This window comes from Alexandromys fortis, unplaced genomic scaffold, assembly GCF_014885135.2.
Source record: "Alexandromys fortis isolate MF-2015 unplaced genomic scaffold, M_Fortis_MF-2015_v1.1 scaffold_182, whole genome shotgun sequence".
NCBI lineage: Eukaryota > Metazoa > Chordata > Mammalia > Rodentia > Cricetidae > Alexandromys > Alexandromys fortis.
In genome coordinates this window covers 2049640-2075222 of record NW_026068068.1, presented here as the reverse complement: position 1 = coordinate 2075222, position 25583 = coordinate 2049640, and the positions used below count along the sequence as shown (strand labels likewise).

Sequence of the window (25583 nt, the reverse complement as noted above, 5' to 3'; positions counted from 1 at the left end):
GTCCTCCACACGTGTCCATGCCGTCCAGTCCTCCACACGTGTCCATGCCGTCCAGTCCTCCACACGTGTCCATGCCGTCCAGTCCTCCACACGTGTCCATGCCGTCCAGTCCTCCACGCGTGTCCATGCCGTCCTCCACACGTGTCCATGCCGTCCAGTCCTCCACACGTGTCCATGCCGTCCAGTCCTCCACACGTGTCCATGCCGTCCAGTCCTCCACACGTGTCCATGCCGTCCAGTCCTCCACACGTGTCCATGCCGTCCTCCTGTCATCTAAGCACTCTGGGACAGAGCTGGAGCAAAGTTGCTACACAACATTCTTTATTTTTCTAGCTGTCACTCAGAGCATGTCTGACAGAAACAAGAGACGAGAGGGAAATTCATTAGGACTCATGGTTACCAGAGAGTTTCAGTTCTTTGTGGTACAAAAGGCAAGACTGGGAACATTGAGCTCTGTTCATATCATGGTAGGCCAGGAATCAAAGTTAGGTCATAATCTTGAGGAGTCTGTCCCTAGGGATCCCACAGTAACTGACTGCCCCAAATGTCACATACGTGCACACACATGCGTGCACACACTTATACAGTACAACCATCGGGGGACAGACATTCAAATCACAACATTGCACAGAGGAAAGCTCCCAATGTTTTCGAATCCAGTAACCAGACGGAGCACAGTTGCCGACCAGTACAAAGAAAAGACACTCTGATTGTATACACGTGCTCGTGAAGGTACGTCCGTGAGGGTGAAGAATCTGGGAGGATCCAGGAAGCCTTTTGTTCTGGTCCTCATTGTGAGACTGCTCATGCCAGTAAAAGACGCAAGGGATTTGTTGGGGCTGTGGTGAGTCACAGCTGTTCACAACAGAGGAGTCAAGGTCATGGCGGTAGGGTAGCAAGAAGCATCAAACTTCTCTAAGGGACAAAATTAGTTTCTCGGAACTTTGTTCCCATCAAGTTACTGCGTTACCAAATTTGTTTGAAGCTGCATTAGAACAGTCAGGCGCATAATAAGAAGGGAAAGTTCAGGTTTTTGGATAAGTCACACACCAATTAAGTAAACGATAGTATTCAACAGTAATTATCCGAGGTATAATTTATTTCTGAAAGCAGGTCTGAATTTATTCATAATGAATTAATTATGTGGTTAGCCTAATTAGACTTCCTTGGATGTAACGCCGGTACAAGGCGGGATGTGTTCTTTCTCGAGTCGCCTTGTGTATTTGCGTGATTCTCTGCAGTGCGAGGGGTGTGAAAACAGGCCCGTGGGAATTAAATGGTTTCTGCTCTCCATCTTTATTTTGTAGCGTTCAGAAACGGCCTCTCATTCTTAGCTCTTCTAAAGCTGTTATTTTTGACCAGCGTTTCCCACAGTTTCCTAGAAGAACAGGAATTTAAGGCAAAATGCGTAGACAAGAGAACAGTTAGGACGACGTTCACACACAGTCTGTGCTGGGCTTCCCAGCTTGGGGAGCGTTCTTCAGTTGGAAGAGCGTGTTAGCTCTTGAAGCTAAAGTGTGGTTTTATCAGCTGCTCACCTCACACTCAGGAATGTTTTCATGTAGTGTCAGGAAACGTGGGGCTAAACCCTAAGACTGACTGCTGTATCTGCTGATAGCCGCTTTGATCTTAGTCATTCCTTTAGAAACCATGGTTTCTCCTCCCATGTAACAAAGCTACAAGAAACTGATCTGTTTTGTTAGAAAATCATCTCAGATTGACAGATATGGCACAATATAAAATGATAGAAATATGAACATTTTAACATTTTCCCTTCTTCCTGGTTAGGAGAGCAAGATGCTCACATCACAGGTAGTGGGCCTGAATCGGGGCCTGTGCGGGCCTGGGGCAAGAGCTTCTGAAGGTTAGAACCTAGGGTGATTATAATTACTGACAGCTATTCTGTGCTCGAGGGGCTGTTACTCATCTGTGTGAGTGTGTGTAAGTGTGTGAGTGTGTACATGTGTTTGAGTGTGTGTGTGTGTGAGTATATGAGTGTGACTGTGTGATGTATGAGTGAGTATATGACTATGTATTAGTGTGAATGTGTGTGATGTATGAGTGAGTGTGAGTATGAGTGTGAATGTGTGTGATGTATGAGTGTGTGAGTGTGTATGAGTGTGTATGTGGTGTATGAGTGAGCGTGTGAGTGTATATGAGTGTGAATGCATGTGATATATGAGTGAGTGAGTGTGTATGAGTATGAATGCTTATGATGTAGGAGTGAGTGTGTGAGTGGGAGGCTGGTTCACCTAGTTTATTTAATAATTGTTATTTGAATCATTTGAAATGTTTCTTACTCCAAATCTTTTAGTATTCTAAAGACTGATTAAAGTGTCTTATTTTTTTGAACCACTGACTTAGACATCTAAGACACAGCATTTTATTGTCTCTAAACATTAGCAAATCACTGACTTTTGAAAAATTACATACTCTCTTAAGAATGAGGAAGAATTTGTAAGAAACTTGTTTGACCGTTCTCCAGCATTGGAAAAAAAAAAACCTTTGCCCTAAATGAATGGTGTTTTTTTTTTCAGACTGTTTGTACTCTTTTGGAGTGTTTGTTGACTCCTGAGAATGTCCCTCCCGACAGCCCCAAGGAAGCCTACGAAGTCTACTTTGTCTTTGCCTGTGTCTGGGCATTTGGAGGCAGTCTGCTTCGAGACCAAGTATGCTGAAAGAGTTTCCAGAGATGCGAACTGGTGGGGAAGTTGCTCTTTAAAATGTGGTTTGCATCTTTTAGTTGTTATCACCCGTCTCTGGACCTGGTGTGTTCTGAGCTGTGGAGACTGTCCCCTCTGGGGCATCACTGCACTCTTAGTCAATACTGCATTCTGCTTCAGGTAAAGCCGTCCCCTTGCACAGCAGTTCTGACACAGTCACATAGGCTTCTAATGGCCTCAGAGGAACAGCTTAAGACATAGCTTGTGTGAATACACACCTCATCCCACCCCAATATACAATCCACTTAGACTTACCATGTGCCGGAAACATATGTGTCTCACCTCCACCATCTACTTCCAAGTGCCTTCTTATGTCATCTCTGTCACATTGCTTCAAGACAGCCTCCATGTGCAGAGAAAGCCAAACTTCGTCTCTCCTAGAGACAAAGATTTTGTGCCAAGGGCTCCTGGTGGCTGCTGCAGGGTCTTCCTCAGATGTACCCGTCTTCAAGGCCCACACCTCCTGGTGCTTCAGCATGTCCCTGGCCACAGTCCTCCAGTACTGTGACTCTAGTTAAAATTGCACACCACTGGCTAGCCATCCCGCCTTCTCAGCTCTCCTCAGGCATAAGTAGGGAATTCCCCTCAGAAGGCATCGCATCCAAAAGTGACCCACATCCTGCTAATCCTCACTAGTGATGGACACAGAGCACAGCTCTACAAATAAGTCGGGCCTCACAAATCATTGTCACCCTGTCAGCTGCCAGATGTCCTCTGATCTCCAAATGCTCCCATGGGACAGCGGTCAGTGCTGCTTTGAGTGGGAGCCAAGGGCGAGGTCTCCTCTGCTTCCTCTGAGCCCCCTCTTCCCTGCTGGGAGGGTGGGCAGAGGGCGGACAGAGGGCAGACGGACAGAGGGTGGACAGAGGGTGAACAGAGGGTGGATGTCCCATTTGCTTCCTTCCATGCTCCAGAACTTTGCTTTAACAAGTTGAGCAATCGAGGATGCACCACCAAGTCATTTTCATGATGGAATGTTTAGACAAAGCAAAATTTGTAGGGAAGTAGAAGTCAGGTGTATTTTGTGCAAGAGAATGGAGTCAGTAATATCTGTGGATTATTAAAAATCACGTTGGCTTGGCTTCAGATCAAAGTTTATAGGGAGATAAAATATCCCATGCTTTGCTATGAAAATAGCTTCAATGAGGGTAAATGCCCGGCAGGAGCATGAACTCTGCTAATTTGGAGGTGGGTAGGGGAGGGACTCTCTTTCAGAGTGCTCACGCCACCAGTGTTAGTCACAGTCTCCACCACCTGACTGCTCCTGAGTGTGGACAACCTGGTACTCAAAAGGACCAACGTAGCCAAAGGAAGCAGGGACACCAAATGAAGAGGGGGATTCAGGAGGTGGAATGCTAGTTGAGTACAAGATTGCCAAGGGCAATGAACATGCACAGCACTTTTGGATTTTACTGAAATTCACTAGGTCAGGTCAATCACAAGGGTATAGGAGTTCCTGCTCCAGACCTCTGGGAACATATGAGTTGCTGGTCCAGGTTTCCAAGGATACAAGAGTTGATAGACGGACCATCTGAGGATGTAGGATTCATTTTATCAGACCATTGAGTTCATCTGATTCCCTGAGCCAGACCACTGAGGATGTAGGGGATGCTGTCGCTTCATAGGTGCTGTCCCTTCCTCATGTCCTACACCCTAGTAATCAAGACAGTGGGATCTTATGTGTATCACTTTGTCAGATAACACTACTGTTATAGAGATGGGGTGCTGCCCCGTGACTTCGCTGGAGGACAACAACTCATCTCTATGGGGTTTTCAGCCAGACTCGTGGCCTGTCCTGCTGGAAACCAAGGCGAGACTGTCCACATTTTGCCTTTTTCCCTGTGCACTTCCAGGTCTATGGGGCCTGTGGTGAGCCAAGTTTTAAGAACACCTTTTGTTAGTGACACAGCATTGGCAATGTATTACTTTTTAAAGCAAAGACTTCAAGTAGTGTTTTTCATTATCATTATTTTGTAAACACAAAGATATCAAACAGCAAAAGGGCCTGGAGGCTGGGAACTGTACGTATATGAGTTAGTGCTGTAAAAGCATGCGTTCTCTCTCTGCTGGCCCATGAGTGGTGATAACAGTGGAAGCCAACCCCAGTGTTACTCTCCACTGCCCAGCAGTGCCTGGCACAGCGGTTTGCACAGTGGTTCACTGTTCGATTGACTAGCAGGAGTGAAGTGAGGCTGTCCCAGCACTGTCTTGCTTTTTAAGCCGCTTTGTACCCCTCGTGGCTGCCTGTCACTCACTACTTCCGAGCTGCATAGCAGCATTACTGGTTACAGCTCAGACCTAGCGTTCAACGTAACCTGGTGACTTCCCACCTAGGAGTTTGGTTGGCATTTATGACGCAGCACCCCACAGACCCTGCATGCAGCAGAATTTGTAGGGACTATTCTTTCCGGGTCTATTCTAACAAGTTCTCCTGTTCTCCGTAGCTTTCTGATTATCAAGCCGACTTCAGTCGATGGTGGCATAAAGAAATGAAAGTCGTGAAGTTTCCGTCCCAGGGAACCATCTTTGATTATTATCTGGACCACAAAACTAAAAAATTTTTGCCTTGGACCGATAAGGTGCCTCCGTTCAGCATGGATGTTGATGCGCCCCTGAAGGTAGGTGTGCGGATTTTCAGAGGAGATAGCCTGCCTGTCCTTCTCGTGTTTGTGCTTTCTGCTCTGTGGACCACATGCTTCCCCAGGAGAGAAGAGTCGACCATACGGACATACGGATGCTCAGAGAGGAGGTCCATATCTCTGCAAACCCTTTGCCCCTAGGTTCAGCATAACCCTGTGGGGGTCACATGCTTATAATCTCTAGAAACTCTACAAACTCTGTAAAGCCAGAGGCAGGGTTTACTTAATTCAATTATTCTTGTTTCTAAGTTATGTAAACTTTTTGGACCTCACTTTTCACATAGAACGTCCTTCTTTTGCCACCCCTGACACAAATGATGCGTTTGATCTTTACAGCACTAGCGGTCCACATTCTCCCGTCAGCTGACAAGTCCACATGAATGACTTCTCTTCATACGTGGCCCATCCCCATGTCTCTTAGAGATTGTGAGGGTCAGTTGCATTCACACTTCCACACCTGAGCTCTCAGTGTTCTTCCTGCTCTCTGAGGAGGATATCTCGCAGGTTTGCTGTGGATCCTGGATCGTGCAGCATAGTGGAGGCCACCCAGCTCTGTAAGTGTTCGTTCCTGGTGCTCCTATACAACAGCCACAGAAAAATGCAGTGATGAGAACTGTAGGCTGCAAGGGAAACAGCATCTTGGATGTTTAGAAGTCTCACGTTTAATGGCATAGAACCCGACCTGGCCTTCAGGAGGTGTTGGTGTCACCGTGTGAAAGGGAAGTTGGAGAACAATTGGTTATGTCAAGACCGTGACTCAGAATAATCCACAGAATACTTCATTTTGGTCAGTTGGCACCAACCACATAAGGAGGAACTTTGTCCATTATACATATGTGTGTTTTTAACGTCAAAAATCAACCCTGTAAGGCTTTTTCTGTATGTTTGTTGGTCTTGTTCACCACTTTTACATTTGACCACTAAGAAATGCATCAAAATAGCAGCTATCTTTCAATTGCTGTGCAGAATTCAGTCTCTGCATCTACCTTTTGTCTGAATATTTTATTCTAGTCTGCATTTCCCAAGTCTGTTATTTAATATCACTCTGTGTGTGTGTGTGCGTGCACATGCATACATGCATGCAAGCCTCTGGTAGCTTCTGAAGATTGAATTCACATTGTCAGACTGGCACAGTGTAGACAGAGACTGCTTGGTCATTTCCCGACTGCCCAGAGCAGAAATAAGCACACAGAAACTTGTATTAATTACAACATTGTTTGACCAATCACTTAAGTGTATTGTTAACTAGGTCTTATATCTTAAATTAACCCATTTCTATTATTTTACCACGAGGTTCGTAGTTTACCAGTAAGGTTCCGGGGCATCTTTCTCCTTCAGCAGCTACATGGTGTCTCTCTGACTCTGCCTTCTTTCCTCCTCTATCTGCTTGGAATTCCTGCCTTGTTCTATTTTGCTAAGTCACTAGCCAGAACAGATTTATTCATTAACCAATAAAAGCAACACATATACAGAAGGACTTCCCACACCATTTCCCCTTTTCTGTTCAAATAAAAAGGAAAGTTTTAACTTTAACATAGTAAAATTACATATAACAAAACAGGTATTAAGCAAAAATTATAGTTACAGTATTTATATCTACTTTATCTTTTATCATAACTAAGGAAAACAATAATTAACTGCAATATAGGTGGAACTGTCTTTGAAATTTCCTGCTTCATGAAAAAGTCTGCTAAATACTGTGGGCCTGTAGGCTGAAGATGGATGCCCCAATGGTACAGAAGAACTTTGGGTGACTTTCCAGGCAGCGAGATGTCTCTGTCAATTCTAGAGTTTTGAAAGTTTCTTACAATGCACTTCCTGTTAACTTAGGTAATATTATATCCTTCTGGAGTCTTTGATGGAGTTGAAAAAATAACCTATATTGCAGTTTGTCAGTCACTTTCTTTTGTGTCCTGTAGAATGTCTGGCAGACTCTTTTATGAAACAGGAACCCTACAGGACCATCTCACCTTCTTTAGGCCTTTCCTGATGAGTCATTTGGCCAGCAACTCTGAGCCTCATTTTTAACTCATTTTCTTTTGTTCTTGTAGGGCCACTTCAAATTTCTGTGAAACATTATGGTGTCTGAATAAATAAATACTAATAAACTACCAAATTTCAAAGTATAAGTATAAAGACTTAATTTTATCAAAATGTGCACATATGCTTTGGATCTGGGCACATTCTGCCTGCCTCCAACTGGTATTTCATTATGCTGAACCCTATTGCTTGGACTGTGCCATTTGTGCCTTGATACTGCTCCACCTCTGTGTGTAGCTCCATTTCCCAATAGTCTCATCAGCTTTGGAAGAAAGTAGACACTTCAGACCATATCTGCTTTATTCTCTCCCATACCTACAACAGGGAAGGAGGAACTCTGGGAAAGGGACTGGGTGTGTCCTTCCCTTGGAATGATGTTATCGGTTGTCTCTGCTCTAACAATTGATAACATTGCCCAACTGCCCCCTGAAAGCTGTGACACCTGCACTACTGGATATGAACTTATACAAAGAGTTCCTTGGGTCTTAATTCAAAACTGAGTGTTGGGTCAGCCTTGAAGCTCTCTAACCCTTCTCCTGCTTTTCTCTCCTAGACAGTTCTGGTACACACATCAGAGACAACTCGTCTTAGGTATTTTACTGAATTGCTACTTGAGAAAGGCAAACCACTAATGCTAGTTGGAAATGCAGGAGTGGGGAAAACGGTCTTTTTGAGCGAGACCCTGGCAAGTCTCTCTGAGGACTACACGGTGTCCCATGTGCCTTTCAACTACTACACGACATCGGCAGCACTGCAGAGTGAGTGCCCCTTCCCTGGTACACAGATGGGCCCTTTGATGAGACCTACGCAGCTGCTGAAGAGAAGGTTGCTCTAAGATGGTCTGAGACAAAGTATCTCCATCTATCCCAGGTGTACTCCTGCTTCCGCCTCCTGAGTGCCGGGGTGACAGATTTGTTGGGATTATTTCTTTGTAAAAAACCAGCAAAAGTTTCCATTCACAAAGCTAATTATGTCACCTTGAAACCATGTAATTCCCTGTAATTAATTCATGGAACTGGATAATACAAGGGAGTTAGAAAAGAACCCTCTGAGCAGAGAAAAATGTAGAGCTCAATAAAAATCAAAAAAAAAAAAAAGAAAGAAAGAAACAAAGAAAGAAAAGAAAAGAACCCTTCGGTTACTCTTTCAAGTAAAGAATTGAGTCCAGAGACATTCAAAGTACATCAAATGACATGGCCATTATATTTATTTAGTGTGGGTAGGTGGTACACATGTAGAAGACAGAGAACAACTCTCTGGAATCGGTTCTTTTTTTCTACCTTGTAAGACCCCAGGAATCAGATTCCGTTCATCAGGCTTGGCAGCAAGCAAGCACCTTCACCTGCTGAGACATCTCAGTCAGTGGCTTTGACAACTCAGTCGTGTGTGTGTGTGTGTGTGTGTGTGTGTTTGTGTGTGTGTGTGTTTGTGTGTGTGTGTGTGAATAAGGTTGAACTATTGAGAGAATGTATGGCAAGAAGCACAGGCTTTGCACTCAAAGTCAGGTGGAGGCCAACAGCATGAACAGTTGATATCAGCAACCCTGTTGCTGCCCAGCACAAGGAGAGGAGCAGCAAGACACGGAGGGCTCAATTGCTGATTGAAACTGTTGGGTTGCTCTGAAAGTGGATTCCTGGAATGTATGCGTGCATGTGAGTGTGATTTTCATGGCTGTGTTTCTGAGTCAAGTAATGAGCTTCCTTTTCCTCCAACATTAGCACACTCAGCATCTTCCTTCAGTCAGCTTGTCTTGTTTTATGACTGAAATAATTAGAAAGCTGATTCTGTTTTGTCTCTTTAGCAAATATGTATAATTTCTATACTTGTATGAGGAATGGATTCTGTTCATAAGTGTAGCATAAAGATTTCCTTATGAGTTAAGCATGGGAAACTGGGGTTCTGCTCATCAGTTCAACAAATTATATGATAAACTACATCTGGTTCCCGAGGGGGAGACGGGAAGGAGGTTGCTTAGCAGATGCTTATCAAATCAGGACAAGAAAGAGCTACAGGTGTCAGTGTCCAGATGGGAGAATTTCAACGCATGACATTGGTGATGTCCAGGCAGAGGTTTAGGATGGAAGGCCCAGCTTCAGCAGAGAATGCTGTCGGAGGCAATGGACTGAGTCTGGAAGGTGACTGGGGGATGGTGGCTGAGGAGAGCAGGAGGTTGGAGTCCGAGCTGTGCAGACAGCGAGATGAGCTGTCCAGTTCGGGGACAGTCATGGGAAACATAGAGTAGCTGAGCACCATAGCTGTGGAGACTGGGCTGTACAAATCCCACATAGTAGCAATGGTGGACCATTGAGAGTGAGCAAGAAACTGACCAGATGCTAGCTGCATCTTGGGAAGAAGACTGATTCCACTGAATCACATACCAACTAATGTGGCCCTGGCTGGAGGCCAGGAAAAGGAGGTGGTGGTAGGAATATAAGGAAGTGACACCATTTGTAGACTGTGGTTGGGCAGATGGGGTCAGAGAGAATTCCTGGGAGGCTTTCCTGGCTCACTTGATTTGGAAAAGAATAAGTAAGGGTAGAAATGTTACACTCTGCCAGCGATTTGTGACAAAATTATGTGCATATTTTTAGGAATTCTTGAAAAACCTCTAGAGAAAAAAGCTGGTCGCAACTATGGTCCAAGAGGGAATAAAAAACTCGTTTATTTCATTGATGACCTGAACATGCCTGAAGTGGACGCCTACGGCACTGTCCAGCCACATGCACTCCTTCGGCAGCACATTGACTATGGGCACTGGTAAGCAAAGCCCGCATTCTACTGACCGCCAAGAGCTCATTATTACAGTGCAGGGACATTTGAGGACAGAATTATCCCAGGTCAGACAATCTGGGATTTTCTTTATCTTCCATTTGTAATCTTGATTTTTATGTGTGTGTATGTATATGTGCATACATATTTGTATATATGTGTCATGTGAGGAGGTCAGAGGTCTACACCAGATACCAGGTCTCTTTATATCTCATTTTTTGAGACAGGGTATTTCATCAGACCTGAACCTCCCTCATGCTAGACTGACTGGGCCCAGGGATCTGCCTGTCCCAACTGCTAGGAGTGCAGGTGCATGCTTCCAGGATGCTGGTGATCTGATCTCGGGTGTGTGTGTGTGTGTGTGTGTGTGGCCAGCACCCTACTCACTGAGCCATCTCTCCAGCCCTCCCTTTGTATATCTCTTAATCATATTAAACAGAGCAGTTTCCCTTTTTATCTTTGCAAGATTGGATTGAAAAGGAGTCAAGCAACATAGCAACTGTGTGGAAATTAAGTCGTAAGTTATTGAAGGAAAGCTTGGCTTTACCCTGTAGGATGTGAATGTTCCATCTGGGCTCTCTAGTTTGCTCTCCGTGAATCGAGGATGCGGTGAGGGAGCCCCAGCTCACCCACCGACCCTCGCTGTGAGGACAGCATAGTTTGCACTCGTGTTAGAGCCACATGGAGACCAATGGGCAGTAATAGTTTATACTGATTCAGCTTCTGATCTTGGTTTTGGCCTCCAACAGTTCTCAGCTAAGATTTTGATGTCCTAGATAAGACCAAGAAGGTCAAGATTGCAGACCGATCATAAAGATAAGGTGTCTGTGATGAAACCCTTCACAAGCTTGGGGCTCCCTGTTTTGTCATCTTGTCTTTAGATTTGAGGTTCTGTTTTCTGTCCCTTAGGTATGATCGACAGAAGATGATGCTTAAGGAAATCCGCGGCTGCCAGTACGTGGCCTGCATGAATCCTATGGTGGGCAGCTTCACAGTCAACCCAAGGCTGCAGGTGGGTTTCATTCCGCTCTTCCTAGATGTCCTCGAATGTCATATTCAGGCCAGGCTGAGCATGTTGGCACGCTCTTGACATACCAGCTGAACTCCCTAGTGAGACCCTCCCTCAACAAAATACAGCATCTTGTTTTTTGGTACTTGTAAAGCAAGACTCCCACTGCACAATTAATTAAACAGATATGTTTTTCCTAATCAATCCAGTATTTTTAGTTAAGTTTTATATTTATTGCAATGAGTTGACAGCATTTCTGTCTAGGCCCGCATCAACCACCACCTGCTTCATTTTTTAACCTCTGCATTGGTTACATTTGAAGAGGAGATGCTGGCACATAAGCTTTAACTCAGAGTTTGCACTGGGGTTCTTTGTCCTCCCTGTTCTGTAGGATTGACAAATGTATAATGACATGTGTCCACCATCAAAATATCACACAGAACAGTTTCTCTCCCTGAAGAACCTTCTGCATCCCCGCAGGCATCTTTGGAAAATCATTTTTCCAGTTTTGTTATTTTACTAAAATACATGTTTCATAAAATTTATCAACTTAACCAATCATTCTAAGTGGACAGCGAGTGGACTAAATGCTTTTTTCTGCCACATCACCACCACCTTTCTCTGTGAGACTCTTCTGTGAAACTGCAACTCTGTCCATTAAGCAATGACACCCTTCCTCTCTGCTCTGAGCCCTGACAGTCACCATCAGACTTTCTGTTTCTCTGACCCTGCCTTCTCTAAGCACTTCATTTAGTGAGACCTACACTGTCTGAGCACCAGTGTACTTCACTTAGCACATGGAGCATACTGCAGCGTTTCCTTCTGAAGCCTGGGGATGCGGTCCTCTGTCTCCCATGCTGCACTTTGCATATCTGTTCACTCACCGTGAACACAGGGTCACTTCCATGTTTGCCCCCTCTAGAGAGAATAAAGCTGTTCTGAACGTACGCACACAAATATTTCTCAAAAACTGCTTTCGATTGTTTTGACTGTCTGCCCAGAAGTAGAATACAGAATCAGACAGTATTTTGGTTTATAGCTTTTTGAGGATCTGTCATTCTGTCTCTGCAGTGGTCATGTCACCTTCCACCCCCACCAACAGTGCAGGAAGCTCCGGCTTCTCCACAACTTTGTCAGCCTGGGATTTGTTTCTCTATAGCGGTCTTGCTCATGGGAGCAAGGCAGTGTCAGGATAGCTGTGTTTTGCATTTCTCGGGTGATCAGAAATAGAAGCATCTTTTCATGGGTTTTTATCCACTTGTAAATCTTCTTTGGGGGAGATGTTATTAAAATCTTTTTGGTCATTTTTAGATCAAATGTTTTTTTGTTAACTTTTAAGCATTCTCTCCATATTGTGGATATTTAATTCTTTTTGCTGCGGTGGTGGTGGGTTTTGTTTGCTGTTATTCAAGACAGGGTGTCTCTGTGGCTTTGGAGCCTGTCCTGGAACTTGCTCTGTAGACCAGGCTGGTCTCGAACTCACAGAGATCCGTTTGTCTTTGCCTCCCCAGTGTTGGGATTAACTACTGCCTGGTGGATATTTAATTCTTAAACCCTGATCACTTTATTGTCTCAATAATTTGTTGTTTTCCAGAATGTTTCGTAGTGTGTGGAGGCCCAAAAATGTGAGACTGTTTTTACCCTGTCAGATGGTTAGAGAGTTGTTGGCAGCGGATAGAACCACACATCCTGAGTCAGGAAGTGCTTACTTGCTTTTTACACTAAGATGGCTCATATAGGTAAATTTATTTTATCATGACAGATGGTCAGGATTTGTAAGCATATTTTTGTTGTTGTTTTTGTTTGTTTTTGTAATATGAGGTTATTTGGGGAATGGCTGTCTTTGGGATATTTGGTCTAGAGTGACTTTACTGTCTAAACAACAAAATGTTAATAACTTGATGTCTTAAAGTGTTAAAGCAATTAACTGTTTAAGTTGTCCTTTGTATCATGTTAAAGAAGCCTTTTGTTGCCTTCCCCCCCCCCCCTTTTGTACTGAGGCACAAAAGCATATGGAAATTAGATGCGGCTGATTTCAGTATTCCCTGCAATGCCCTCCTAGTACTGTCCTGTGGTTTCTGTTTTATTATTTTTCATGTATCTTTGTGTTCTTTACTAATATTTCTAAATCCCCATGCCCCTACCCTGCCAGAGGTGTTTTTGTCAAGGCTGATCGCTGGCATATGATGCCCAACTTGGAGCATACCGGTAAACCTCAAAACACACAAAAGTGTGACCAGGAGTACAAGGGAGTATGTGAGGAACCTACAAAAAAAAATGAATAAAATCTAAAAATTATTTTGGCAAAAAAGACAGCTATAATCCCTGTTCCTTATACTAAGTAACAAATTAATTGGTTATTTCAAAATAGTAATTCTTGGACAATTGCATTTGCTCAATTTAAAAGCCCAATTAATAATCTTTTCCCAGCTGATCCACTGTTGCAATTCACACAGCTATATTCCTTTATTTTTCCTAAAGTTGTAAAAAAAAATCCCTAAAAAAATGCTATGTTAATTTTTACAAATGGGTCTTCCAATAAAAGAGCTACATACGTTGTTAATGGTAAAAAGGAATTGTGGAGTGTTCCCATGGCTCCTTAAAAACACAACTTCAAAATATAAAAGCAAAACAAATATATCCTCAAACATCACATAATGCCTTAAGCAATATACTTTTTACACTAAGCTTCTTAAATATAGATGTCCATGAACAATCTTAATTAATTTGGAATCAAAGATATGTAATTGGGACAATTGTATTCTATTTATATTTTAAATAATTGCTGATTGGCCAGTAGCCAGGCAGGAAGTATAGGCGGGACAACCAGACAAGAAGTAGAGGCAGGTCAAAGAGAAAGGAGAATTCTGGGAAGAAGGAAGCTTTTTATGCAGTTATAAGCCTGGCACAGAAGAAGCAAGATGTGATTGCCTTGCTGAAAATGGTACCGAGCCATGTGGCTAACATAGACAAGAATAATAGGTTAATATAAGTTATAAGAGTTAATAAAAAGCCTGAGCTAATGGGCCAATCAGTTTATAGTTAATGTAGACCTCTGTGTGATTTCTTTGGGACTTAACAATTGCGGGAACCTGGCAGGACAGAAACCCCGACAATGGATATGTTTGCACTTTTTCCACAAAAAATCAAATAAATAAAATAACTACACATTCAGCAGAGGAGTATGAGCCCTGATGACATCACAGCCACTGATGATTCCATAGAAGAAAAAAAGGTTCCTAAATGCATAATCCTGACTTCCTCATACCATAATGCTATGGGCCAAAAAAAGGGGCCCCTAAGCCAATGTTCCTGGCTCACTACAACTTACTCTACAGTCTAAAAAGAGGATAAAGATCATAATGACAACTGGTGATTTCCAGCCTCTTAATAACTTACTACAAAAACTTCCAAACCTAGTGAGTCCTGTTTACCTTAACGTCAGACCAAAAAGACAGACTAAACATTTGACTGTTTTACTCTTTGGGACACAGAATTCATTTTGTTAATATAATATTCAATCTACTGTTAAAATATAAAACCTAAAAACTGAGACCTCAATCTTCCCCTCAGGGGAAAAAAGATTCGTGACAAAGAGTAATTAAAGCCCCTCTTTAAATATAAAATGGAAGCCTATGGGTTCTTGCTGTTGCTCAGAGACTGAGACAATTACTTAAAAACAGCAATGCTGTTGGTCTCTCGACCATCAGAGAAATCTTTTCTTGTCTTTTGATCAGAATGAATTTTAAAAAATATAATTTGACAAATTGTGTATTTGTTGTTAATTTCCACTCCAGAATTATGGCATTGACTTGTTAATGTTTGTAACTTCTTTAATCCACTATAAGAGGTTAAGAAAAGTTTGGCATTTCCAATAAATTCTTAGATTTGACATATTTGAATAAAAAATTAAAATTTTTAATATAGCTAAAACTTGTTTAAAAAAACACTCTAGACCAATTAAAAAGGGAATTCATTCCCAACCCAGGTGACCCTCCTGTCCTTTAATTAGGAGCTTGTAGCCACAGGAGCATGATTCTTCACAAAGAATTGTCTAATAGCAGATGAACTCTCTTGACAAAAATTTGGCTTAAAGACACAAAGGTATTTTCTCCCTTAACCCTTTGCTTGCTTACAGAGATCGGCAGTCAAAGACGATTTAATCCTATTTTCTTTCAGGCACCTAAGACATAGACATATATAATTAAAATTCTTGTACCAAAGACGGGTAAGTCTGGGAAATGGGAAAGTACTCACATAAGGCAAACGTGATCACTGTCCTGTTACAAAAAGACAGGCTTTATTAATGTTAATAAAATGGGAAGAACTGCATTTTCTGGTTTGGTTGATATCTCTGTTATGTGCTGATTGCTTTCCAGAGGCATTTCACGGTGCTTGCATTCAACTTTCCATCGACGGATGCCCTGACGACCATCTACGGTCAGATCTTCCACTTCCATCTCCAGCAGCAAGCGTTCAGCCCGTCGGTTCTCAGGGCCAGCCCCTCTCTGATCCAGGCAACTATCGCATTCCATCGGATGATGGCAGAGAGCTTTGTACCCACAGCTATTAAATTCCACTACATTTTTAATCTGAGAGACCTTTCAAACATCTTCCAGGTACCTCAACTGGCAAGCTAGCTTCTTGAATATCAGGATAATTTGTGGCATTCATTATAGAACCATTTCAGTTTTCAGCTACACTTTGTTATTTTGTGTGTGCTTTTCTTCTTTTATTCATAAACCTGTCTGTGAAGGGACATGGCAAACTTTATGCCCTTCTTATCAATGGGGTGGTTCACTTCAGGGTGCACAACATCTGTGCTGATACAGCAAGGTTCCTGAGACTTGGTGAATCATAGACAATGAGAATGCATTGCTCCTAGTTCAGTAGTGCTAAGTAGTCTACAGTCACGGTACCAGCAAGCTCGGTGCCTGGTGAGGACAGTGCCTTGAACACTGTGTCTGTCCACAGCAGACAGGATAAAAGGGAAAACACCAGCACTGCTTATATGAGGTCACCTCTCTATTATGACTTAATAGCTGCCGGGGGCCCCACCTCTTCATATGATCACATTGGCAATTGAGTATTTTTTTTTTCATTGTGTGTATATGTGTGAGTGTGTGAGGTGTGGGAAAACGGTACATTCTACACATGCTTGTGGAGGTTAGATGACAGCTTATGGAGTTGGTTCTCTCCTTCAACATTTACATGAGATCTGAGGGTTGAACTCAGTCACCACCGATCTGTCTCATTGATCCCACAATTTAGTTTCAATACATAAATTTAGGGAGACACACAGCTTGTGGTAGATAGTGAGTAAGCAATAGCAGTGAAGGTAGAATTTGAGCTTTGTAAATAAAGGCTTTATTATGCCAAATAAGAGGAATTGGTCATGTTTTTGCATAGAACATCAATGTATGATTTTAAACACATATCAAAGTATGAAATTTTAAATTATAAATAATTTGGCTTGATACTGAAAGGTAAACCTTGATTGCATAGTTTGTTCAGGACAGACACAGAGACCAGGGTGATCTGAAGTAGGGTAAGGAGGCATTTGAGAGTCAAACTGTAACATGTGGTAAAAGGGCAGTGTTCGCTACTGATTATATAAAGGAAATCCTAAAGAGGGACTGGAGATCTTGAGTTGCTAAATCGGATGTGATATGGTCCTCTATGGGCAGTGAAGTACCTGCGAAGTTGTCTAAGACTCACAGTTCCTTTGTGCAGAGGGTAAATGAGGAAAGCTCAGAGGACTTCCACTCACAGCTCTCTTCAGGGCCTCAGAACCTGACCACACCATCAGACAGCAGCTTGGGAATAGCATGGACTGTTCGCTTTCACATCTGTTTTTCTAGCACCTGCCAGAGAGGCTCTGCTTTGTAAAGTCTCTTAGCAGAAAAGCTGAACTGGAATGTGGTCCGGCCTGCTTAGCTCCCAGGTTCAGACTGCCCAGCACGTCCCATACCTACAAACAATGTCAGCCTCCTGCAGTGCAGTTCTCCACAGTGTCCTCCGTGCTCTGTGTGTGGAGGGCAACCTGGCTGTCCACAAAGCTAGGGTCACCTGCACCCCAGATGCTGACGGGCAGTGTCGGTGGGCACAGGAGACACAGTGAGTCCATGCTCATCCTAAGTCTACCTTCCAAGAGAGGACAATCTACATTTGATCTTTTCTATATTTAATTTCTTTTTTTTTTTTATTTGTGAAGTGAAAGGGTTTTGACTGGCGGGTTTCAAAGGATTAAAAAAACAAGGAAAGTCTGTACCCTGTTACTTTCATTCTGTTTGGGCTTTTCGTTTTGTAAAATCCATTGGTGGCTGAGATTATATATATATTATATATATATATATATATATATATTATATATATATGTAGAGGTGTGAGCTTTAGCTCCTGCTGACTCTTGAAATCATTTTAGTTACATTTCTTAAACCGCGTGTGATGAGGGGGCTGGAGAGATGACTGGGCAGATAAGAGTGCTTGTGGGTCTTGCAGAGGTCCTAGGTTCAGTTCCCAGCACTAGCGTGGTGGCTCACAACTGTCTCTAACTTCACTTCTAAAGGATCTAGCTTTGTCCTCTGGCCTCTGGGGTATTGCTCATATGTTATACGCATCCGTGTAACTCCAGTCTCAGGGAATCTTATGTCATCTTTGACCTTCAAGGGCACCAGACACTCATGTGAAGCACAGACATACCTGCATTTAAACATTCATATACACTTTTTAGAATAGGTATTATAATTGAATTTCTATAATATCACTTATCAGAAGGTGGAATGAGCTTTATTTGCACACATGACTAGTGTAGAGTTAAATAAATCCTAACTGTGAGAATGACACTCTTCTGAATTAAAGGTGGGTTTCTAATTCCTCTCATACAGGGGATTTTGTTTGCTTCTCCTGAATGTTTAAAATGCCCAGAAGATTTACTGCGCCTGTGGCTTCATGAGTCATCCCGTGTTTATGGAGACAAACTGATAGACACAAACGACTGTGACTTGTTTCACAGGAAAATGCTGGAAGCTGCACATAAGTACTTTAAAGTAAGTGCTGGAGTTGAGCAGGCACTGTTCAAGGCCTCTGGCAGGTGTGAGGCCAGACTTAGCGCCTCTGTCTGTGGGGTGACCTTTGACTTCACATTTAAGAGGACTGGTTCCATATCTGGCAGAGGCAGGCAGATCTCTAGGTGTTCCAGGCCAGACTGGTTTACAAGAGCTAGTTCCAATAGCAGGCTCCAAAGCAACAGAGAAACCCTGTGGTGTGAGGCCAGACTTAGCGCCTCTGGGCTGCAGGTGAGCTGGCACACTTCCCTTTCTTACAATAGCTGATTCGCAATGTGCTGTGCCCGGTTAAGGCACATTGTCTGGTCTGCTTGTGCCCAGAGCTGCTGGCGTGAGCCGGTCTCTTGACCCAGGTGACTCCTCCGGTGGCTCTCGTCCCACAGTTTGTCCGTGTTCTCCTGCAGGGTGCTGACGAGCACATGCTGCTGCAACAGCCCCTTATTTATTGCCACTTTGCTACTGGCACGGAGGACCCTTGTTACATGCCAGTGAAGGACTGGGAAGACCTGAAGGCAATTCTTAGAGAAACGGTAGACACCTACAACGAGCTCCACTCGGCAATGCACCTGGTGCTGTTTGAAGATGCCATGCAACATGTGTAAGTGCATGGGTCACAGCGGCTATGCAGTCACAGTTGTTCTAACGGCAGTAAAATGCATGTCACTGTCCATTGTGTCACAGTCCTAGCTGCATATACAGAGGAAACTGGTTTCTAAACAGCTACAGATTCATACAAATGTTGCATTTCACTGCAGCCCTGTCAGAGAAGGGTGGGAAGAAGAGGAACAGAAGTGACTTGTGGGATTTGTGGGTAGGACTTATGCCGACCTTCGTGGGTAAGTGGGCTGTGCTGAGTGCCCACTGCATTCCAGGCAGTAGCATAGCCGATTCCTTTAGTGTCTTAGAGCAGCTAGTGAGAACAAAAGGTGGGCACATCTTCTTAGCAGGAAATTAAAGGAAGTTGCTTGCCTTGGGATAAAGCTTGACCATCAGGGCTCACAGCCCAGTGTGGGCAGCTCCACCCACTGCCTTCTCCAGTGAACATTTACCAGAACATGAACGAATGAGCAAGAAAAATGTCCCAGGAGTAATGCATTCTGCCAAGAAGTAGATGCCAAGGTAGATGGAGGAAAAAGATGAAGGTTGAGAAACCAACGCCTCATCCAAAATGCATTAGGTTTCTGATGTTTTCTTTCCTGGAATGAGACATCTTGGGGATAAGACCCCACCTGATCTTGCCATCGCTTTACTTTTCCTCTGCATTAAACTTTCTGTACACCACTTCCAGGAAGTCGGGTCCGTTCTTAATATAGCTGGGGATTGACTGTACACTGTGTCTCCTAGATCCATAAAATGTTTTAGGCCTTAGAGAGGTTAAGATTTTGAGGGCAGAGGATGCTCAACCTGTACTGGATTTCTAAAGAGGAACTGGGTGTCTAAGGGAAGAGGTGGCATTTTTTTAAGATGAAATCTATATGACTAGCTTAACTGATAATAGAAAGATTTGGAAGAAGCACATTGCAGAGGGCCATTGTGGCCTGAACCATGAATGTTCAAGTAACAGAGTAAGAGATCAAAGTGGCTGTAGCATATGTAACTTAGATTAAAAACAGGGCAAGCAAAATACGAGGCCGGAGACTCATAAACAGATCTCATGTACCCAGAACATTTTTTCCCTCTTTGAAAACCTTTTATTAGTCATTGATAGGTGACACTGTGGTGGGATTCCACACACATCGTGTAGTAAACAACACTCCACAGTAATCTACACTGTACACACAGTAACAACGGGAACCATTTGACTTCCATGAGATCTGATGTCATAATTATTACCTTCCAATTTCAATCTCAAACCTTCCAATCTCAAACCGCTCATCTAAACTGTTTCTGTTGCCACCAAGTGGGAAGTCATCTTTACAGACAATACAATTCTCCTTGCCCAAATCACCTTCATTCTTCCAGGCATTTCTATTAAATGACAATGGATAAGAGTTGAAAAATTTAAAAGTATGTCATAAAAGTAAATCAATAAGAACAAGAAAAAGTACTCATGAAAGAAGTGAGTCTGAATGGGGAAATTATAGGAAATTTAAGAGTTATTCTAGAATGTTTAGCCTTGGGGCTAAAGGGAAAAAAAGGCTCGATACATGCCTTAAGATGCAACCAAAGCCTAACTCACCTGCTGTATCTTTCCCAAGGTTATCTTGTTAGTGTGGTCCCATGTCGTAAAATCTAATGGAGTCACAAGGCTTGTAACAACAACCTGTCTTCTCAGTTACTAGAGACTTGAAGTGGTATTACATGTCAGTCCTGCGAGACTCCAACTTCAGTTTTCCAAAACCAAGAGTGATGTGGGTCATCCAGGGCTGGGATTTATTTGTTTCAGAAAAGCAAGGATAATAACATCCAGCTTTTGTAGTTGGACATCTACGTACTTTCTATTTTGTGGTTTGTTTGTTTTTTTTTAATTTGTATAACACATGTAAGTCATTTTTTTTTCAAGTTAAAACCAATATATTCCTACCTGGAAAATGAAGCGATGCTCTCGTTAGTATAAACATTCAGAATCTCTAGACTAAAGTAGGGTGAGGAGTTGACTGGTCTTGGAAGAAACTTAACTTTCAGATACCCATGGCTGATGTGGCCTCCATGTGGCTGCCTGAGGTGAAAGGGCAGCAAGAGTCAAAGCAAGAAGCAAGTGATGGGGCCCAAGAAACCGCTCAGTGGTCAAGGACCAGGTTCAGTCCCTAACACTGACAGAATGACTCACAACCATTTGTAATTCTAGTTCCAGGCAGATCAGAGCATCTTGTGACCTCCTTAGACACCAGGGACATGCTTGGTGTATGTACACAGATGCAGGCAAGACATTCACATAAAATAAAAGTAAATAGATATGTTTTAGGGAAACGGATATTCAGTCTCTGTGAACGAAGCACGTGGAGATTTTTTTTATCCAGTTTTCTTTCTTTCTTTCTTTCTTTATTTATTAAAGATTTCTGTCTCTTCCCCACTGCCGCCTCCCATTTTCCTCCCCCTCCCCCAATCAAGTCCTCCTCCCTCATCAGCCCAAAGAGCAATCAGGGTTCCCTGCCCTGTGGGAAGTCCAAGGACCACCCACTTCCTCCAGGTCTAGTAAGGTGAGCATCCAAACTGCCTAGGCTCCCACAAAGCCAATACGTGCAGTAGGATCAAAACCCAGTGCCATTGTCCTTGGGGTCTCAGTAGTCCTCATTGTCCGCTATGTTCAGCGAGACCGGTTTTAACCCAGGCTTTTTCAGACCCAGGCCAGCTGGCCTTGGTGAATTCCCAATAGAACATCCCCATTGTCTCAGTGTGTGGGTGCACCCCTGGCGGTCCTGAGTTCCTTGCTCGTGCTCTCTCTCCTTCTGCTCCTGATTTGGACCTTGCGATTTCTGTTCGGTGCTCCAATGTGGGTCTCTGTCTCTGTCTCCTTTCATTGCCTGATGAAGGTTAATATTCAGGAGGATGCCTATATGTTTTTCTTTGGGTTCTCCTTCTTATTTAGCTTCTCTAAGATCATGAGTTATAGGCTCAATGCCCTTATTTCGAGATAAGCCAGACCCAAAAAGAGGAATATGGGATGTACTCACTTATATTTGTTTTGTTTTTTTGTAAAGTGGTTTTAGAGCAAGGCTTTCATGCAAATCTCCCCGAAAGTCTTTGTACCAGGGAACTGACAGAGACTGAGATTTCTCTTGCTAATCAAAAAAATAAAAATTGAAGCTTACACATAGGCCTTGAATATCCTTTCAAGCAGTGTGAGTCCAAATGTGACAGCTGGGTAACTTCCTAGGCAGATATTCCAGGCCTGATGCTCTCTGATGGGGAACCATGTGGACAGAGACACAATCATTCCACTAAAGCTGGTGTTCCATCTCTACACACGGCTACTATCCAGGACATTTGGTTTCATGACTCAATGGGGCTGGTTCTTTCCACAGGTGCCGCATCAGCCGCATCCTTCGGACCCCTCAAGGCCATGCCCTCTTGGTTGGAGTTGGGGGCAGTGGCAAGCAGAGCCTGTCTCGGCTCGCTGCTTACATGTGCGGCATGGAGGTCTTTCAGATCACTCTGACCGAAGGCTATGGGACCCAAGAGCTTCGGGTGAGGAAACGGATGAGCAGAGCAGGCACCTATCCCTTTTGTTTTTAACTTTTTATTTAAAAGGGTTTTTTTTTAATTTTACATACCAACCTCAATTTCCCATCCCTTCCTTCCTCCTGCTCCCCTCCCCCATCTTCTTCCCACCCAACCTCCTCATCCACTCCTCAAGAAAGGGCAAGACATATCAAGTTGAGGCAGAAGCAAGCTTCTCCCCCTTGTATTGAGGCTGAGCAAAGTATCCCTCCATAGAGAATGGGCTTCAAAAAGCCAGTTCATGCACTGGGGATAAATCCTGGTCCCATTGCCAGTGATTCCACAGACTACCCAAGCCACAGAACTGTCACTCACATTCAGAGGGCCAAGTTTGGTCCTATTCAGGTTCCCCAGCTAACAGTCCAGAGTCAGCAAGCTCCCAGTAGCTCAGGTGAGGTGTCTCTGTGGGTTTCCCCATCATGGTCTTGACCCCTTTGCTCATGTAATCCCTCCTCCTTCTCTATGACTGGACTCTGGGAGCTCAGCCCAGTGCTTGGCTTTGGATCTCTGCATCTGCTGCCATCAGTTACTGGATGAAGTTTCTACGATGACAGTTAGGATAGTCACCAGTCTGATTACAGGGGAAGGCCAGTCCAGGCACCCTCTCCGCTATTGCTAGACGTCTTAGCTGGGGTCATCCTTGTGGATTCCTGGGAGTTTCCCTAGCACCAAATTTCTCCTTAGCCCTATCTTAGCTCCTTCTATCAAGATATCTGTTTCCTTGCCCCCCTCTGTGTACCTCCCCAACTCAATCATTCCATCTCCTCATGTTCTCTCCTTCCCCCTATCCCCCCCCCCCCCATCAATCTCCCAATTTATCTTCTTTCTCACCCATTGTTATCACAGAAAATTTGGGCCAGGACCCAGTGAAATTTCAGGTATAGATGGTCACATTCCTTCTATAGCCGGAGCACGGTCCTGTGTGTTTAAAGTCATCATCAGGTTACTTAGTGTGCCTAACCCCATGTAAATGCCACCGTAGTGGTTGTTGTGCTTCTGCATAGAGGTGGCCACAAGGAAACAACATCTGTAGACAATGAACACACACACAGTATGCCCTTGAGCTTTTGTGTTGTTTGTTTGCTTGTTTGTTCTTGGTTGAACCTGTGACTGTGGAGGGCTGATTGTATTTCTGGCCCATTATTCTGGCAGACAGAGCATAAGCTGGTAGTGAATCCATGTCAGCTCTGAGATGTGGACAGGGCCTCCCAACTGTGTGGGAAGAGGGGCTCTCTCCAGAGGTCCCTTTGATGCCTTTGTCTTCATGGCCAAGTACATTAACACATTTCTATAATTTGTAGAGGCTCAATAATATAAGCCTGGATGAAAAAATATTGTCTTAAACATATGAGCAAGGTTTTATTTCTGCCTTAAATGAACTCAGGGTTCTGTGCTGCTCATGTTCTTATGTGACAAAGGGCAAGAGGGAAAGACGCTTCTTTAATAATGCAAGTAGGCTTCCTTCCCGTGGATAGAGTGTGAGAACAAACTGCAATGGACAGCGGGGTTAGTAAACTATCCTGTGTATTTAAATTTTTACATTTAAATCCATAGTAGTACTTACAAAATATGCCTAGAATTTGTAGCAAGGGCTATTTTAAACTTTTTAAAAACATGCTTTTAATATTGCCCACCAAATAATGAAGGAAACCTACTTTCGATAAAAGAGGTGATTGTTGAAGCGAGCAGAGCTGTCACGTGCTACCTGACAGAGGCGTCACTGAGTTCCCAGCACTTATCAGAAGGTGTTGGGGCTCAGCAGCAGCCTTTTCACCCACAGCCCCCCGCTAAGTCACATGATGCTCACCAGTAAATGCCCAAGTGACAGGTCACTGGGCGGAGAGCCATAGCTACCACCCCACATCCCCTTACCAAGTTCCTCCCAACACCCAGCCACACACTCCCAAATCCCATCTGCGTCTTAACAAAGTGTGACCTTGGTTTCCTTTCCTTACAGGTAGATCTGGCCAGTTTGTATGTCCGAGCTGGAGCCAAGAACACGCCCACCGTGTTCCTGCTCACAGATGCCCACGTTCTGGACGAGAGCTTCCTCCTGCTGATTAACGACTTGCTGGCATCGGGTGAGTGAACGGATACATTTCATGAAAGATCTTTCCCAGTGACAAATTATCTGTAGTTTCAATGAACTTTAAGAAGAGATAATTTATCTTTGAGATGTTTGCTAGTGCAGTCTTTAGGGAGAAAGCTATAACCCTAACTAATTTGAACCATGTTGCTTCCTTAGTTGGTTTATGGATGAGTGGTGCCTCCAGCAGGCCCCAGACTGAAGTAAATGTTGTTCCTATGTGCGACCTGTTGTGTGGGTCTAGAGGATACGCTGCTCCAGTGGATGCGGGGAGTCTAGAGGGTGTGCGTGACCAGTGGGTGTAGGTCAGGGGCTGTGCAGGTTAGGAGCATGGGTCTAGAGAATATGGGTCTGGAGGATTCGAACATCCTGTGGAGTACAGGTCTAAGAGGTGTTGGTCTGGTCGGGGTGACCCGGGGGTGAGGTGAAGAGTTGTGCAGTTGTGCAGCTAACTGCTTGCTCTCAGTGAATTCTGTGTCCTACCAGAACAAAGACAAAGGAAGATGACACTTCTAATTTCAAACTTTGTCTTTAAGTGTAGCTTCATCTTAGCGTTCCAAACACTGGAAAATCCACTGTAAACTATAAATTGCAGCATCATCGTGTAATTCTGCCCATTCTTTGGGAGTAGGTGACATCCCGGATCTGTTCAATGATGAAGATATGGACAATGTAGTTTCTGGGATTCGTAATGAGGTTCGCGGTCTTGGCATGGTGGACTCCAGGGAGAGCTGCTGGGCGTTCTTCTTGGCCAGAGTCCGCCTCCAGCTCAAGGTAAGGACCATCAGTGTCACCTGCATATGACCTTAAAGCTGCTGCTGCCACTCCTAGCGTCTCAGCCGGGATTCATACTATGGGTCTGAATTTCAGTGACTTATTTTGAAGGGACGAGTGTGTTTTTCCAGGCCATGTCTGCAGTGTGTCCCTGAAGTGAGCTGTAGCGCTAAGCTGCTGGGAAGCCTTGGGCTGAGCAGTGTGTACACTGCGCTACTAAAGCCATGCTCCTCTCGCCTAGGGGAGCTGACACTGGAGGAGGGAAGGAAGGAAGGTTACCAAGAACTGGCCTTTGGGAGGAACGGTGTTCCACTT

The 25583-nt window shown here is 43.9% G+C and overlaps 1 protein-coding gene across 4 annotated transcripts in view; it reads left to right on the top strand.

Moving 5' to 3' along the window:
- The window catches only part of Dnah11 (dynein axonemal heavy chain 11), a 324204-nt gene that overhangs the window by 154451 nt on the left and 144170 nt on the right, over window positions 1-25583 (top strand). For all 4 annotated transcript variants that reach the window (XM_050120839.1, XM_050120837.1, XM_050120838.1 and 1 more), the window contains exons 44-54: window positions 2538-2669; window positions 5168-5341; window positions 7956-8160; window positions 9994-10159; window positions 11081-11183; window positions 15560-15799; window positions 18068-18229; window positions 18652-18845; window positions 22213-22375; window positions 24366-24489; window positions 25126-25268. In XM_050120839.1, coding sequence (XP_049976796.1) covers window positions 2538-2669; window positions 5168-5341; window positions 7956-8160; window positions 9994-10159; window positions 11081-11183; window positions 15560-15799; window positions 18068-18229; window positions 18652-18845; window positions 22213-22375; window positions 24366-24489; window positions 25126-25268 — 1806 coding nt within the window. The remainder of the gene's footprint in view (window positions 1-2537; window positions 2670-5167; window positions 5342-7955; window positions 8161-9993; window positions 10160-11080; window positions 11184-15559; window positions 15800-18067; window positions 18230-18651; window positions 18846-22212; window positions 22376-24365; window positions 24490-25125; window positions 25269-25583) is intronic.